Genomic DNA, 16,839 nt, shown 5'->3' on the forward strand with positions numbered 1-16,839 from the left:
ATGCTGAGCAGTGAGCTCAGCACATACACAGATGAAAGCCTTGCTTGCTGATTGGTCCGGCGGCCCCGCCCCGCCGGACCAATCAGCAAGCAAGGCTTTCATCTGTGTAGTGCTGAGCTCACTGCTCAGCATGGCTATTTCCCCCGCGACGCTGGACTTGTAAGGTGCCTGAAAAAGAAATCATCCTGGCCGGGGTCGGTTCATGCTCCGGAGATCTACAGCCTTCCTATCTCCCTCTCCCTTCTACCTGCTTCCGGCCACATCCCCTGCTCCGCGGCTCTCTTCGGCAACTAAGCAGCAGCTTCTGACGTCGGGGCCTACCCTCTGCGAGTCCCGCTTGTTTCAACTTCCTTTTTCCACAAAGGCGGGACTCGTAGAGGGAAGGCCTCGATGTCGGCAGCTTGTCTTGATCACTGCTGCTGACGAGTTGCTGAAGAGAGCCGCGGAGCAGGGGGGTGTTGCCAGATGCAGGACTCGTGGGTGAGGGAGGAGAAGAGAGAGAGAAAGAGAGAGGGGAGGGAAACAAAAGGAAATCTTTCATACTGGGCTGGGCCGGAGTGGAGGGAGGGTGGAAAGATTCTAGCTACAGGGTGCAGTAACAAAGGAAAAGGGGGGAAAGCTGAAAATGGAGATAGTGACACAAAGAAGAGAAAGGGTAAGCAGGACCTACTGAATAAGGATAGAGATACAGAGGGGACATGAAGAGGAGGTGAAATAGAGACATAGAAGTAATACTGAAAAAGTGTGTGTGTGGGGGGGAGATAAAGACATTGAAAGGGCAAATGGTGAACATGGGGTAAAGACAAGGACAGAGACAAATGAAGATTCTGAAAAAGTGGTGAGATAGGGATATAGGTGAGATGGACACAAAGAAGGGGGATGCTGGAAAATAGGTGGAATGGTAATTCTGACAGACACAGAAGGGAAATGCTGGATCAAGGAGAGATGGGGCTCAGGCTGGATGGAATGAGGAGAAATGCCTTGTTGGCCCGGAACTTCCTCTCCTACGTCAGAATTGACGTCAGGGAGCGGAATGCTGGTCAGCGCAACACTTCTGCAGGGAAAGCTTGGGACGGCGGTGGCTTGGGGGCTGTTCCCCGATTGCGGTGGCAGCAAACCGAGTGGCTTGGGGGACGGCACGGAGACAGAAAGAAGGGGGAACAGGGAGACAGAAAGAAAAAGTTGGGGGGAGAGAATGAGGTCTGGAGGAGAGGAAACATACAGGAGGCTGAAAGAAAGGAAGAAAGATTGGATGCACAGTCAGAAGAAGAAAGTGCAACCAGAGACTCATGAAATCACCAAATAGCAAAGGTAGGAAAAATGATTTTATTTTCAATTTAGTGATCCTGTATATAGCATTAAGATAAGAAACAATATATGCAGTGTTAGATTTGTTTTATAATGGTTTTGCGGCTCCAAGTTTTTTTTTTCTTTTCGAAAACGGGTCCAAGTGGCTCTTTATGTCTTAAAGGTTGCAGACCCCTGGTCTAGGGGATTCTGGAGGTGGTTTGGGGGGCTCACCATGACCTATAAGGGAGCTGTAGTGAGGAGAAGACGTGGCACCCTTTTTGTGAAGTTCACAGCAGTGCCCTGTAAGGTACCCCACTATTTAGGTGGCATGTCTGGGTGTTCAGTCCATCACTTTGCAAACCCCTCCCACATCCAACAGGGCTTGTTCTAGGCATTTTTGACTTGGACAACAAGTTGGACGGAAATGTGGTATAAAGATGGATGATTTAGTTGTTTGAACGATCAGATCGGCAGGACGTATAATTGGACGATTTTTGAAACAAAAAAATTGTGGACGTATTTTTTGAAAATGTGTCCTAGGCTGTGTTTTACTTTAGACGACTTGCGACTTAGATGCAAATGGACTTAGACGTCCTTTTGATTAAGCCCCTCTATATGCATAATTGCTGCTTATCCTTCTTGTTACATAGGGGATGAAGACCTTAGACATCTGTCCAGCATTGGCTATACTGCCCCACTGCTGGAGCTGCCGTCAAAGCTAACTCCAGCCCCCCTCCCTCACCCCCCCCCCCCCTGATCTGTCTTGTCTTAAACGGGACACAAGCTTTAGAAGTCCTGGCATTGTCTTCGCTTCCCCACTGCTGGGCTTCCATTTAAGCACCATTCCTGCTCTTCATAATTTAAGTCATAGTTTTTGATCTGTCAGGTTTTGTGTTAATACTATCCTCTTCTTGTATTTAGGGATCCTTTGTGTCTACCCCACACATTTTTGAACTCCATCACTGGTTTTGCCTCCATCGCATCTACAGGGCAGGCATTACAGGCATCTACCACTATCTCCATGAAGAAGTATTTTCTGATGTTACTCCTACGTCTATCAACCTACAAGCTCATATTATGTTCTCTAGTTTTACTGCTTCTCCATCTCTGAAATAGATTTGTTTGTAGATTAATACCCTTCAAGTATTTAAATATCTGTATCATATCTCCTCTATCCCTTCTTTCCTCCAGGGTATACATATTCAGGAATTCAAGCCTCTTCTCGTATGTAACATACGTCCTGATATCATTTTTGTCACCTTCCTCTGGACCTTTTCAACTCTTCTTACATCCTTAGCAAGGTATGGCCTCCAGAACTGAACACAATATTCCAAGTGAGGCCTCACCAATTACTTGTACAGGGGCAACAACACTTCTCTTTTTCTGCTGGTGATTCCTCTCTCTATGCAGCCCAGTATCCTCTGTCTACAGCCACCGTTTTGCCACATTGTTTTACAGCCTTGAGATCCTCAGACACTATCATGTCAAGGTCCCTCTCCCTGTTTGTGCATGTTAGGTCTAAATTTCTTTATTAATTTCGGGATAATGGGGAATAGTGAGTTAGATGCTTACTTTAAAATAGAAGACTAGGGAAATTGTCTCTCTGAGATGGCTGACAGGCCTGCATGGAAGCCTAATTGTATTTTTTTAGAATGGTATTTCCCTTTGATTGCTATTTAGTTATTTTTCCAAATCACAGTATTTGACTTGGAATGCTGTTTAGTGAATGTTCAAGAAGAACCAAGGCTAGCCAACAAATAATATTCACTGCTTGTAATCCAGATAGAAACATAGAAATAGACGGCAGATAAGGGCCACGGCCCATCTAGTCTGCCCACCCCAATGACCCTCCCAGTAACCACTAACTAGAACAAACTGTACTGTGAAACAATTAATTAATTTTTAATTATTACTTTTAAATAAACTATTTAAACTTTTCAGACAGTGCTTCTGTGTGATGTCATTCTGAGACCTCTGGGTATAACATAGCTCATGGTGAAAGTTCCCTTTTGGTTTAATAGCCCTTACATTCTTGTAGAATGCGTATGAGCTTCTCACCCCCAATTAAATTCAGCTCCTTTGGATTTTTACTGCCCAAGTGCATCACTCTGTAAGGCACTACTCACCTTTCTTTTCTCCGAGCAAATTCCATTCACCACCACTCTCTGTCATCTGTCCGTTAACCAATTTCTAATCCAGGTCACCACTTTGGATGTTAACTTCAGTCCACTAAGTTTATTGATGAGCCTTCTATGAAGAACTGTGTCAAAGGCTTTGCTGAAAATCAGATTCGTTTGGTACAATTTCTTCTTGGTGAAACCATGCTGTCTCGGATCTTGTAACACTTTGAATTCTAAGTAGTTCACTATTCTTTCCTTCAGCAGAGCTTCCATTCTCTTTCAAACCAACAAAGTGAGGCTTACCGGCCTGTAGTTTCTGACTTCTTCTTTGTTACCACTTTTGTGAAGAGGGACCACATTCGCTGTTTTCTAATCCATCTCTAAGCATTTATTAAACAAATCTGCAAAAGGTCTCACAAGAGCTTCTCCGAGTTCCCTCAATACCCTAGGATGGATCTTATCTGGTCCCATGGCTTTGTCCACTTATAGTTTCATAAACACTTTTTTCTGTGAACGGAGTGATATCTACTCCATTCCTATATATACCTTTATCAGCAAGCCGAGATCCTTCTCCAGACTTTTCTTCTGTGAACACAGAACATTGTCCCTTTTTTCTTGCCAATACCTTGCCAATTAGCTCAACACATGTTTTCTGTCACCTACCCCTCCCTCTCTATTTTCTTCCCTCCCTTGTATTCTTTCCTTCTGTACCCTCTATGCTTTAAACTTTTCTTTACCTTGCACAATTGCCACGTTTTCGTGACTTTAAAGATTATTAGAACAAAAACAAAACAAAACAAAAGGACAATGTACAGGATGCAGGAATTTATTTATAATACAAAAATCTTAAACATATGCTACACAATATAAATAAACATATCCAAAAAACTGGTCCTGATATACAGATGGACCGGACCCAACACGATCCGTGTTTTGAAGAAACACTCCTTCCTCAGGGGTCCCTACTGGTGGCACGTGATATATCAGAAAACCAAATTGGATCAAACGAACACAAAAAAGAACAGGCTTGAAATCTCCTGTCTAAATTGCTGCACTTTGAGCCACAAAGCATCACAATATAAATATGTATAATTTTAAATATGGTTATCAGCATGATTATTCATATTTATCAGTAAATGCCCCTGACCTGCTCATGCCCTTCCCGTGGCCACACCTTCCTTTTAGTTGCATGCTAAAAGATTGATGCACACATCTTTATAAAACAGAGCTTAGCAAGATGGCGTGCATAAATCCAAATTTTGCCAATTAGCGCCAATAATTGTTAGTGTCCAATTATTGCCAATTAAGTTCTGTACAATTATGGAACAAGCCCAATGAGTAACAAATCTGCTATCATTTTTCCTGTTTCTATGTATCTGTTAATACAAGTATATATTGGATATAATCTTACCAACAGGATATCTATCTATTTGGAGGATTATGTGACCTGGAAAATGGCAATACAGCAATGAAAAATGATGTTATGAAGCTAAGTCTTGGTAAGTACAAAAATAGGAAGAGAAAAGTGAATAAGCAATGCAAAATCTAAATAGATGCTAGTATGATTCATTAAGGCCCAGATTCTCAAAATGGCATCATTCAGAAGGTACTTAAGTTAAGTGTTTTAATTGGTCACACCATTAAAAACCAATTAAAAACTAAGAAAAAAAATGTAGGTACCATGAGGCACCTACACAAAAGGCATCTGAATCATGTCTACACAGACGCTTACTGGTGCTGAACATCAAAAGAGGCGTGGTTATGGGCAGGATTGACTTTTGGCACTACTAAGCATGATTCTACGTTGAAGACAGGCGCCTGAAATGTAGGTTTGTAAAACCCTGGCCAATTCTTCTGATATACCCAATATTTCTAGCATATACCTTTTTATCATTTTTCTCGGAGGCAGTGGCATACTAAGAGGGGGGCGGGGCGGTCCGCCCCGGGTGCACGCCCCAAGGGGGTGCACAGCCGGCCACCTTCCCTATTCTGCCGCTGCTCCGTCTCACCACCGCATCCCAGCACTGGCTCCCCCGCAGAGTCATTCCTTAACCCGGCAACTGGTAGATTGAGACAAAAGGTGAGGCGGGCTGGTGGGCGGGGAAAAAGCGTCGGGCCCACAAGGCTTCACCTCCGGCATCAATTCTAACGTCGGAGGGTAAGTTCTGGACCAGCCAATCGCTGTCTGGCTGGCCGTCAACTTCCTCCCCGTTAGAACTGACGCCGGAAGTGAAAGCTTGTGGACCCGATGCTTGTACGCGTCGGGCCTGGCTCGGGGAAGGAGCAGTAGTGTTCTCCTCATCTCCTGCACAAAGCGAAACCAATCAGAAAGAGGAGAGGCGGAAGCTCGTAGCTGTGTGCTTCAGTAACTGCTGCTGGCTAACGGAGGGAGAAGGTACCTAAGAGAAATGAAGTAGGTCCGAGAAATAGATTCGCTACAGGCTAAGGCGGGAGATAGGGCAGGGAGGAAAGCTTACAACTTGGTGTTCTTGCTTGCTTCGGGCCTTCCTAGCTGCTGGGACCTGCTGACTTTCTGTTTCCATGAAGGCAGGACCCGGCAGCGAGGAAGGCAAGCAAGGAAGAGCTCCATGTTGTAAGCTTACCTCCATCGCTGACCTATCTCCTGCCTTAGCTTGTAGCAAATCTGCCGACTGAGGCGGGGGGGGGAGAAGTGATGGGGGGAGAAAAATGCTGTTACTGCTGCACCCAATTAGGGGGGAGAGAAATGCTGCTGCTGCACCCAATGGGGGGAGGGGAAAGAAGACCAGGGAAAGGAAAGGAAAGGAGAGGAAAGAGATGCCAAGACCATAGGAGGGAGAGAAAGGAAAGGAGATACCAGACTATAGGGGGGAGAAGGAGACAGATGCCAGACCAGGAAAAAGGAAGGAAGGAGGGAGAGAAATGAAAGAAGTGGAGATGCAAGATAATGGAGGGGGTGGGGGAGAGGAGAGAGATGCCAGGGCATGGGGGAGGAGAGGGAAGAGAAATGCTGCTGCTGCACCCAATTGGGGAGAGAGAGGGGAGAAGGAAGACCAGCGAAGGGAGAGGAAAGAGATGCCAAGACCATAGGAGGGAGGGAAAGGAAAGGAGCTACCAGACCATGGAGGGGGAAGAGATGTCAGGGCATATGGGGGGAGGGGGAGGAGACAGATGCCAGACCAGGTGAAAGGAAGGAAGGAGAGAAAGGAAGGAGAAGAGATGCCAGATAATGGAGTGGAAGGGAGAGATGGAAGGAGAGGAGAGAGATGCCAGGGTATGGGGGGGGAGAAGGGGATAGAGGTGCCAGAGCATAGGGGAAGTGGTGGAGACAAAAAAAAATAGAGAGGGGATGAAGCTGAAATGGAGAGAAAGGGCACAGAAGTACAAACACCACATATAAATAAGTTTCATGCCTGCTCTTTCTTAATTAGCTTCAGACACATCATAAATAAACTATCAATCAACAATATAATGTCAATTTCAATTCAATACTCAAAAGTTTATTTTAAAAAAAAATACAGTATTACAATATATCATTGCAGTTTGAAGGATCTTCAGAATGCTGTTAGAAAGAATAGATTTTGAATCATACAGCTTAGCTCTTCATTGATCTTCCAAAATTTCAATTTTTGGTAAACTTTCTTAATTAGCTTCGTGTTGGCCTTATTAGTTCAGGGAACCACCTACTTACAAAGGCAGGAAATTACAGGACAATACAGTTCTCAGCTGGTAATGTGATTCCCCTTTTAATCCATAAATCACTTTAGAGCACAGAGCTGGCAGAGGTTTTGTGGTTCTTTAATGAAGAAGATAGTAAAAATTAGACAATATCCTTACTTTTAAAACTATCCCCTTCTCTTGTTCCTTTTCCTTTTTTCCTTTTCAGTCCACTGCAATTATACCATTGAATAGATTTTTGACTGCTTCATTATTTATTTGCTACCTGCAAGGTTTGATGAACCTGTGCTGGGCCTATTTTGCTTCTGACTATTCTTTGTTAATTTACAGCAAAGATGAAATGGAAGGTGCCACTATATGTTGGAATTCCCCCTGCCTGCCGACATGGCCATGCTGCCTTTATTCTTCACAGCCATGTAAGCACTATGGAGCCATAGATTTTCCAGTGCCTGTAGTATTAATTACAAAAGTTTCTACAGTATTTGTTTATGTGCCCTGTGGAAATAAAGAAGGTAATTTTATAAAGATTTTTCATGCATAAATCATGCATTCAAGGCCTCATGTAAAATTATCCCATATTTATGTGAAAATGCATGCAGTGACAAAAATGGTGTATTAGAGGGTAGAGTCTGGCCGGAGTTCATGAGACACTATTCATGTTTCTGTTTGCTGTCTTTTAGCCAATTCCCAATCCACAGTAGGGCATTTCCTGCTGTTCCTTGACTTTTAATTAACTTGTGAGTCTGTCATTAGGGACCTTGTCAAATACCTTCTGAAAGACCAGATAAACTGAAATTAATGTAAATCTATGTGGAAAACTTAAAATTTAAAATGTCTAACTTAGTTAATTTCAATTCATCTTTTTTGTATAGCTAGCAGTATTATCAATTTAAGTGCTGCTGCTAAATATCCACATATAATTTCAAACATCTCAGATAGACATTTCAAGTTGTATCTAATTTGTAAGTGCCAACTAGATGTACTAGCTTTGTCACTTGTCTACGATGGTATTTAAACTGTGTACATACCACATGCAAATTTTTTATCTTTGCAACCTCAATGGAGATCGCTCTGAGGAAAGGAATGTTACTAGTGGCATAGGTATTGGAACAGGGGCTATGGCTATGGCCTCCCCAAAAATTCTCAGTTACTCTGGTTTTGGCCCTCCCATCCACCATTCTTCCGGTGTTTGCTTAAATCTTCGGGCAGCCATCACACAGTTGCCATGTGGTGTCAAATAGCAGGCCTGCCCCGAAACCCTTCATTCTACTTCCAGGGGCAGATTTTAAACTAAAGTGTCAGAATGAGGTGGGTGGGGGGCTTGGGAGATGTTTAGAGGTCGTGCGCCAGGAAGGAGCTCCTGAGCCCCCCCCCCCCCCAAACAAAGCAGCATTCGGCTGCCTATGAGAAGTGGTGTCCCTCAAAGTTTGGTGCTTGGACCTGTTCTTTTTTAACATTTTTGTAAGTGATATTGCTAAAGGGCTGACTGGTAAGATTTGGCTCTTTGCAGAAGATACCAACATCTGCAATAGAGTAGATACCCCTTATGGTGTGGAAAAATGAGGAAGGATTTTGCAGTGCTCGAGGAATGGTCTGAAATTTGGCAGCTAAGCTTTAATGCTAAGAAATGCAAGGTCATGCATTTGGACTGCAAAAGCCCGAGGGAACAGTCAGTGGTGCAGTGAGGATGAGAGGTGACCGGGGCGGAAGTGCCTTTCCCCCACCCTCTTCTCCACCCCCTCCTGTTGCACGCACGCATGCATGGCACTTCCCTTCACCCATACCTCTGTAACATTCCTGGGGTAAGCAGCAACCCCCAAGCTGCTGTCGTTCCAGCTTCGGCTTTTCCTTTGATATCACCTCCTAGGTGCAGGTCCAGGAAGTGATATCAGAAGAAGAGTTGATGCTGGTGCGACAGCAGGTTGGGGGTTGCTGTTCATGTCAGGAGCATTACAGAGGTACATAGGAAGGGAAGCAGCATGCACACATGACAGTGGGGTGAGGAAGGAGCAGGGGGCAGAGAGGAGTATGGGTGCATATGCCCTTACCAAGACAGCACCTGGGGTGGACCACCCCCACTCCTTACTATGCCACTAGGAACAGTACAATTTAGGGAATGAATAACTTAGGTGCACGAAAGAGGCATGAGACTTGGGTGTGATAGTATGTGATGATCATAAGATAGCCAAACAGGTTGAAAAGGTTATGGCAAAAGCTAGAAGGATGCTTGGGTGCATAGAGAGAGGAATGGCCAGCAGGGAATAGGAGGTATTGATGCCCCTGTATAAGACTTTGGTGAGACCTCATTTAAAATATTGTGTATAATTCTGGAGACTGCAGTTTCAAAAAGATATAAACAGGATGGAGTCGGTCTAGAGGAACACAACTAAAACGGTTGATGGCCTACATAATAAGGCGTACGGGGACAGACTTAAATATCTCAGTATATATATTTTTGAGGAAAGGCGGGAGAGGAGAGAAATGATAGAGATGTTTAAATACCTATGTAACATAAATACATATGAGGTGAGAGGCTGCTGAGAAAATTAAAGAGTCATAGGATAGGTGGTAAAGTTCAGTTGTGGATTAGGAATTGGTTATTGGATAGAAAATAAAGGGTAGGGTTAAATGGTTATCTATTTCTACTCCTAAGACAAATTTTGGTTACCAAGGCATGCAATATAACACAAAAGTTCCAAGGAAATGAGCTAGCTAGCATAGGCATGATGGACAAGACAGGTAATATGGCTACCATAGTAGGTTCCTCTGGGCAGTTGCTGGAGGAAAGGGAAAAAGCAATATGAGAAAGCATAGGTGAAGCTAGGCAAAGAAGTAGGTTTTTATAACGTTCCTGAAGTTTAGAAGGCCCTGGCGAGGTCTGATGTGAGAGGGTAGATTATTCCAAAGGTTTGGTAGGAAGTGGGAGTAGGATCTTTTCCGGACGGTTTAGACCTGGAGAGTATGGCTTGAGGGTATTTGTAGGCATATTTCATCTTGGAAGCATAGCAGTCTCATAGGGGTGTAGGGCAGAAGTTTGTGAGAGATGTAGTTGGGCAAACCAGCAAAGTAGTTGGGCAAACCAGCAAAAAAGAGGCAAGAGATATGTCTATAGCTACCATCAGTTACATTTATTGAAACAACAATAATTGTCCAACAAGTCCTTGATCAGGAAGATCAAATGAAGTCCTGACTAGGATCCAAGTTTTGGTGACTGTGTCACCTTCTTCAAATAAACTAAAAATATAGGCGTCCTTTTACTAAGGCGTGCATGCTAAACGCTAATGTGTCCATAGACTATAATGGACGCATTAGCGTTTATCACATGCTAAAACGGCTAGTGCGCCTTAGTAAAAGGACCCCATAGTATGATCAAATGAAAAGTTAGAAAAAATAATGCATGAATAATGCAAGCCATAAAAACTCTTAAAAGCAAACAACACCAATATATATGAATGAAATCAAATTACAGAAGACACCAGGCATAAAATGTTAAATAGCAGTGCAACATATAAAATCAAACAATGCAAATCATAAAATTATATATATATATATATATATATATATATATATATATATATATATATATATAGTGACAGGGACAGTCCTGTTATACTGCAAGAAACCCTGCAGTGCTCTAAAACTATCCCTAAACCTACCCCTAGTAGCAAGCAGGTTAGGTAAACTGCCCTGCAGAATTTATCCCCTGTGAAAGGTAACCCAAAGTGACCCAATTATACTTGCCTGGTTCTAATGTAGGGAGTGCTAAAAGCAAAGAACTACAAGGACCAGCATGCACTAGGCAGGTAATAGTAAAACCCACAAAGGGATTAGCTCCTGCAATCAGTTCTGCTGGGGGCAGGGTTAATGAGCAGGGAAGCTATCCAGGCTCTTTAGCAAAGCACCAGAGAACCACAGGTGTTTTGAGGGGCAATCAGCCCATGCTAGGGAAAAGGGTGTGTTCTCTAGGCCAAGGGAGGCAAAGGCAGAGGGAGCCACAAGCTTACAGGATACCTGAATCCTAGGAGAGAAGAAGACCTGTGCCAGCCAGGATTCAGAGGACAGAAATCAGCATTCCCCACAGAAAACAAGGAGTAAACCTCATGACTGAAACTTCTAATTATTCTTCTGAAGGTAATAATGAATTTGATACAGAAATGCCAGAAGAAATGCTTACAAATGATGTTGAAATGGAACCTGAGGAGTCATGCTTATTTGAGAGCATGATTATAGAGGAGAGTTTGGGGAATGTTTTCACTGTTAATCCATTGAATAATGCATTGCAGTAATCCAGGTGAGTGTTGACGAACGCAGAGTAGTTGGGAGAAATCTTGTTTGGTGAAGAGTTTTGTATCTTTATGAGTTGGCGGAGATAATAAAATGAAGAAAAGACTACATGTGAGATGTGGTTAGAGAGTGACAGGTTTGAGTCAAAGATGATCCCTAGGCTCCATACTTGGTCTTTAGCAGTCAGGGTTGTCGAGTCCCAGGTTAAGAGGGAGTGGTTGTACATGCATTTCTCTTTCCTGATCCAGGCGTTCAGTTGGAATTTGTTTAAGATCATCCAATTTTTGATGTCAGTTAGGCAGCTGTGAAGAGTTATTATTTGAGAGTCGTGGTTTGCTCCTAGGGGTAGGTTTTATCATACTATGGGGTCCTTTTACTAAGGCGCACTAGCCGTTTTAGCATGTGATAAACTGAATGTCTTTGGTGAAGGAGTGAATTTTTATTTGGTGCTTTTGTGCTATGTTCAGGGCTCGTCTGATGTAAAGGTTGTGATATGCAAGGTATGCCTGTTAGGGCTGTTCCTAATATAAAGCCCATTGCTAGAGTGGATAGTGCCCATCCAGCTCTGCTAAAACCTCAGAGTAAACTTTTTCCTGCCATTACTCCTGTGGCCAGTAGGGGGAGTGTTAGTGCCAGACTGCAGGTTTCCCTTCCCCCACATAGTCAGGGAAGGAGAAACAGGATATCCTGCACACCTGAGAGTTTGGGGCGGGGTTCTCATATGCTTAATCTTAGGTCTGCCCTGCTGGAAGGAGAAGAAGGAAAAGAGAATTGGAGCAAGGCAGTCAAAAAGCTCAGGGCTGGGAGCTCTGCCAAGCTGTTCAGTTCCTGAGCCGATGGAACTTGTAGAGGCTGGGGCAGAGTCACCTGAAAGTCCGTTTGAAGAGTTCCAAGGGATGGAACTGGATTTGGAGCCGGAGTCTTACCCTGAGTTACCTGCCAATATACAACCCATGGAGGTCTGCTAACCAAAGGCAAGTGTCCAGTGCTGTATAATTGTGGATTACAAATGTCCAGGTTTTCCTGGAAGGACTATTTTTGAACTGGTCAGACCGGGTTGATTTGCAAGGTGTGTGAGAGATTAGCCTCACGTTATATGTGGTGGGATAGCGGGCAGTGTTCGGCAAAAGTTCATCACGTGAGGCACACCACCTTGCCCAGCACTGCAGAGGCTGGAGGAAACCAGTGCCGTAGCACTGGTTCAGGCTCAGTCTGATTAGGAGAGAAATCAGGACTTGTGCTGAACCCATGTCTTAGTCAGACTAAAGAAACTTTATTGTGGGGAACTCTGTCTTAAGCTGAAAAGAACTCTTTTTGGAACATGAAGAGTTAAAGATTCAGATTTTTGAGTTTTGTTGTTTTGACTGTTTTTGGTTTTGAAATTCCCTTGTTGGAGAGAGTATTCAGCACAATAAGACTAATGAGTTTGCCTCTTCTGAACATTCAGAGACTTACCTGTTTATGGTCATTGCCTGACAAAGTTTAATTTCTTATTATTTTGTCTTGAGGACTGTTATAAGGCTGAAGTGTGAAGCAACCATTTTGGTTTTTGGATATCACGAATTAAATCCAGTCCAGGTTTTGGTTTTCCCTTACTTACCTGTTTGCATTGTTTTTCTTTTTGGCTAAACCAGATTTATTCTTCCTTGTGTCGCCAGCTGCAGCACACAAGAGCTAAAAATCCATGTCCCAGTGGCTCGGGACCCATTGCCCTGACCCCGCTGGTGACAAGGTTAAAGAGCAGGGGGGACAGTAGAGCCAGCATAGGGCCGGCATTAGGAGTGGGTAGACAGGGCAATTTCCTGGGTCCCAAGTCACTGGAAGCCTCAAACCTGCCACCTGCTTAAAGTTGAAAGAGAAACAGTCTAGCTTTGGGGCCCCCTCCCTAGCATCTTCTCTTTCTCCCTACCAATCTCCTTCCAGCATCTCCCATTATGCTGCTACTCCCTCTCTCTGTGTGCATTCTCTTCATCTGTGTCCCTCTACCTACTGATATGTCACCATCTCTCCTATCTCTAATCCCCCTCCCTCTTCTTTGCCCTTTGTCCAGTGCCTAGCACCTCCCTTTTGTTTTCTTACTCTCTCAATTTCCATAATCTCCCTTCTTCCTACTTCCGTCTTCCTACAAAGGGTGGGGATAAATGGCCATTTTTCTCAGTGGAAGAGGATAAATAATGGTGTGGTGTAGGGATCTGTACTAGGACCGGTGCTATTTAACTTATTTATAAATGATCTGGAAATTGGAACTACGAGTGAGGTGATTAAATTTGCAGATGACACTAAATTGTTCAAAGTTCTTAAAACACATGCAAACTGTGAAAAACTGCATGAAGATCTTAGGAAGTTGGAAGACGGGGCATCCAAATGGCAGATTAAATTTAATGTGGGCAAATGCAAAGTGATATACATTGGAAAGAATAATCCAAATCATAGTTACTAGATGCTAGGGTTCAATTTGGGAGTCAGCGCTCAAGTAAAAAATCTGAGTGTCATCATGAACAATACGCTGAAACCTTCTGCCCAAAGCACAGCAGTGGCCAAAAACGCAAACAAGATGTTAGGAATTATTAGAAAAGGGAAAGTAAACAAAACTAAGAATGTTATAATGCCTCTTTATCGCTTAATGGTGTGACCTCACCTTGAGTATTGCATTCAGTTCTGGTCTCCTTATCTCAAAAAAAGATATAGCGGCACTAGAAAAGGTTCAAAGAAGGACGGCCCTAGCAAATACTCTTGAGAAATTTCAATATTACCTTGAAAAGTGGACTAACATGGCTACCACACCATTTCACTCAATAAGATTAATGATACAACAACACAAAATCACCCACTCCCTCATCAGAACCTGAATAGACAATACAACTCTCAACAAGCCAAGAAGGAAAGATCTTCTCCACAGCTACAATATTCGCCACACTCAGCACCACTATGATGCCTATACTACGAAAATACCCACAAGCTATCCTACTGATTACCCTGCTCATAACTAATTGGAAGGCAACCACAAACAACATATCTCGAATACCAACCATAGCAAATTCCAAGGGAATTACCCATTAAACCAGGCGACTCACAATAGACAGAAACTCAAACTATCAGACATACACATACTAACCCGCCCCACAAACAACAAGAAGACCGACAAACCCTTACAAGACCAAAACACAACCCAATCAAAGATCACTTATTTACCCAATGTGCGGCAGCGGCGAAAAGGGCGAAAAGAATGCTAGGAATGATAAAGAAGGGAATCACGAACAGATCGGAGAAGGTTATCATGCCGCTGTACCGGGCCATGGTGCGCCCTCACCTGGAATACTGCGTACAGCACTGATCGCCGTACATGAAGAAGAACATGGTACTACTCAAAAGGTTCCAGAGAAGATTAACTAAGATGGTTAAAGGGTTGGAGGAGCTGCCATACAGTGAAAGATTAGAAAAACTGGGCCTCTTCTCCCTCGAACAGAGGAGATTGAGAGGGGACATGATTGAAACATTCAAGGTTCTGAAGGGGATAGACTTAGTAGACAAGGACATGTTGTTCACCCTCTCCTAGATAGTGAGAACAAGAGGGCACTCTCTAAACTTGAAAGGGGATAGATTCCGTACAAATGTAAGGAAGTTCTTCTTCACCCAGAGAGTGGTGGAGAGCTGGAACGTTCTTCCGGAGTCTGTCATAGGAGAAAACACCCTCCAGGGATTCAAGGCAAAGCTAGATAAGTTCCTGCTGAACATGGACGTAAGCAGGTAGGGCTAGTCTCAGTTGGGCGCTGGTCTTTGACCGGAGGGCCACCGCGTGAGCGGACTGCTGGACATGATGGACCACTGGTCTGACCCAGCAGCGGCAATACTTATGTTCAAAAGCAACTCACAATACACCAACAGACTACACCACTCTCACATGTGCATATGTAAACATCAGAGCCATAGGCCCCAAGACAGAACACATAAAAAACTGGATAGAAGAAGAAAACCTAGACTGCCTTTTCCTCACAGAGACATGGCTTACTTCTGACCCAGAATAACGGAAGTCTGCCCTAAGAGTCACAAGATAACAATGATATGCAGAGAAAATAAAAGAAGAGGAGGAATAGCCATCATACCCAGAAACACCATAAACCTAAAAATACAAGTCAAAACAACCACCTCATATATGGACCTACTAGCCTGTCAACTTTCAAGCTCATCACTCAAAGGAACACTAACATGCATGCTCTGCTACATAACTCCCAGGAAACTGGAACACAGCAAAATCAGAGTTTGAAGACTTTATATACCGAAACTCACTAACGACATCCTACAACCTAATCCTAGGAGGCCTCAACGTCCACTTCGAAAACCAATCCTGCAAACAAGTAGAAAACTTACACCTTGAGGCCTTAACATACAAAATATTAGACCCTCAAGCCACACATGACAAAGGACACCAACTCAACATCGCAGCCTTCATGTCCCAACATCAAACAGAAACTGGTACCGTTCCCTCTGGTCTGATCACTACACTTACTCCTTCAAAATCAACTGGACCAAAAACAAAAGCACACCGACCACTCAAAAAAATAACATACAACTCACGTAAATACATTGACCCCACCATAATCCAAGACTACAACCCCAAAGACTTCATCCCACAATGGAACCATCTAAGTACAACAACCCTGGATGAACTAGCCTCAGAACAATCCAAAACCAGAATCCATGGAATATCAGACAAATGGTTCGACAACAAACTATTCCCACTCAAAAGACAATGCAGACAACTAGAAAGAAAGAGGAGAAAAAGTAGCCAAGAATCCACTAAAAAAGCTTGGAGAACACTAAACCAAAAATACAAACAAAAATTGAAAGAAAAAAAAAGATAGACATACTACACTAAGCAAATAGAAGGGATCCCAAGACACAAAAAAGCTGTTCCAAATACTAAAAGAACTCACAGACACCACATCCTATCTGACAAATAACAACTCCCCTCCCCCCTCAGCCACCCTCTTAGCCACATTCTTCAGAAACAAGATCACAACTATCAGAGCCACGTTCAATGGAACACCTACGTACATAGAAGAGATATCAACCCCCCCCCCCCTCCATAGAAAAAGAAGTAGTCGCAGCTGACAGAACCTGGTCTCACTTCCCACCTATATAATAGCCAGGCTTCAACAAACTGTATAATAAATACAGCCTGTGACCTTAACCATTGCCCCCCATACCTACTGAAAACCTCCAGTACACTATTCCGCACCCTACTCTTACAATGGATACAAACTTTACTCACAGATGGCCTTTTTCCACAAGACCTCATCAAAATCATCATAACTGCAATCCTAAAAGACCCCAAAGGAACAACGGACCAACCTTCCAACTTTTAGTAACTGGAATAGCTTTTTTGTGTCTTGGGGTCCTTCTCCTATTTGCTTTGTATAGTATGTCTTTCTTTTTTCTTTCAGTTTTTGTTTGTATTTTTGGTTCAGTATTCTCCATGCTGTTTTTG

General features: G+C 43.4%; 1 protein-coding gene across 3 annotated transcripts in view; it reads left to right on the plus strand.

Annotated features, from left to right (window-relative positions):
• The window catches only part of LOC117352255 (kelch domain-containing protein 3-like), a 171,106-nt gene that overhangs the window by 96,562 nt on the left and 57,705 nt on the right, over nucleotides 1–16,839 (plus strand). For all 3 annotated transcript variants that reach the window (XM_033928622.1, XM_033928605.1, XM_033928614.1), the window contains exons 11-12: nucleotides 4,828–4,909; nucleotides 7,398–7,483. In XM_033928622.1, coding sequence (XP_033784513.1) covers nucleotides 4,828–4,909; nucleotides 7,398–7,483 — 168 coding nt within the window. The remainder of the gene's footprint in view (nucleotides 1–4,827; nucleotides 4,910–7,397; nucleotides 7,484–16,839) is intronic.

Source organism: Geotrypetes seraphini, chromosome 1, assembly GCF_902459505.1.
Source record: "Geotrypetes seraphini chromosome 1, aGeoSer1.1, whole genome shotgun sequence".
Lineage (NCBI taxonomy): Eukaryota > Metazoa > Chordata > Amphibia > Gymnophiona > Dermophiidae > Geotrypetes > Geotrypetes seraphini.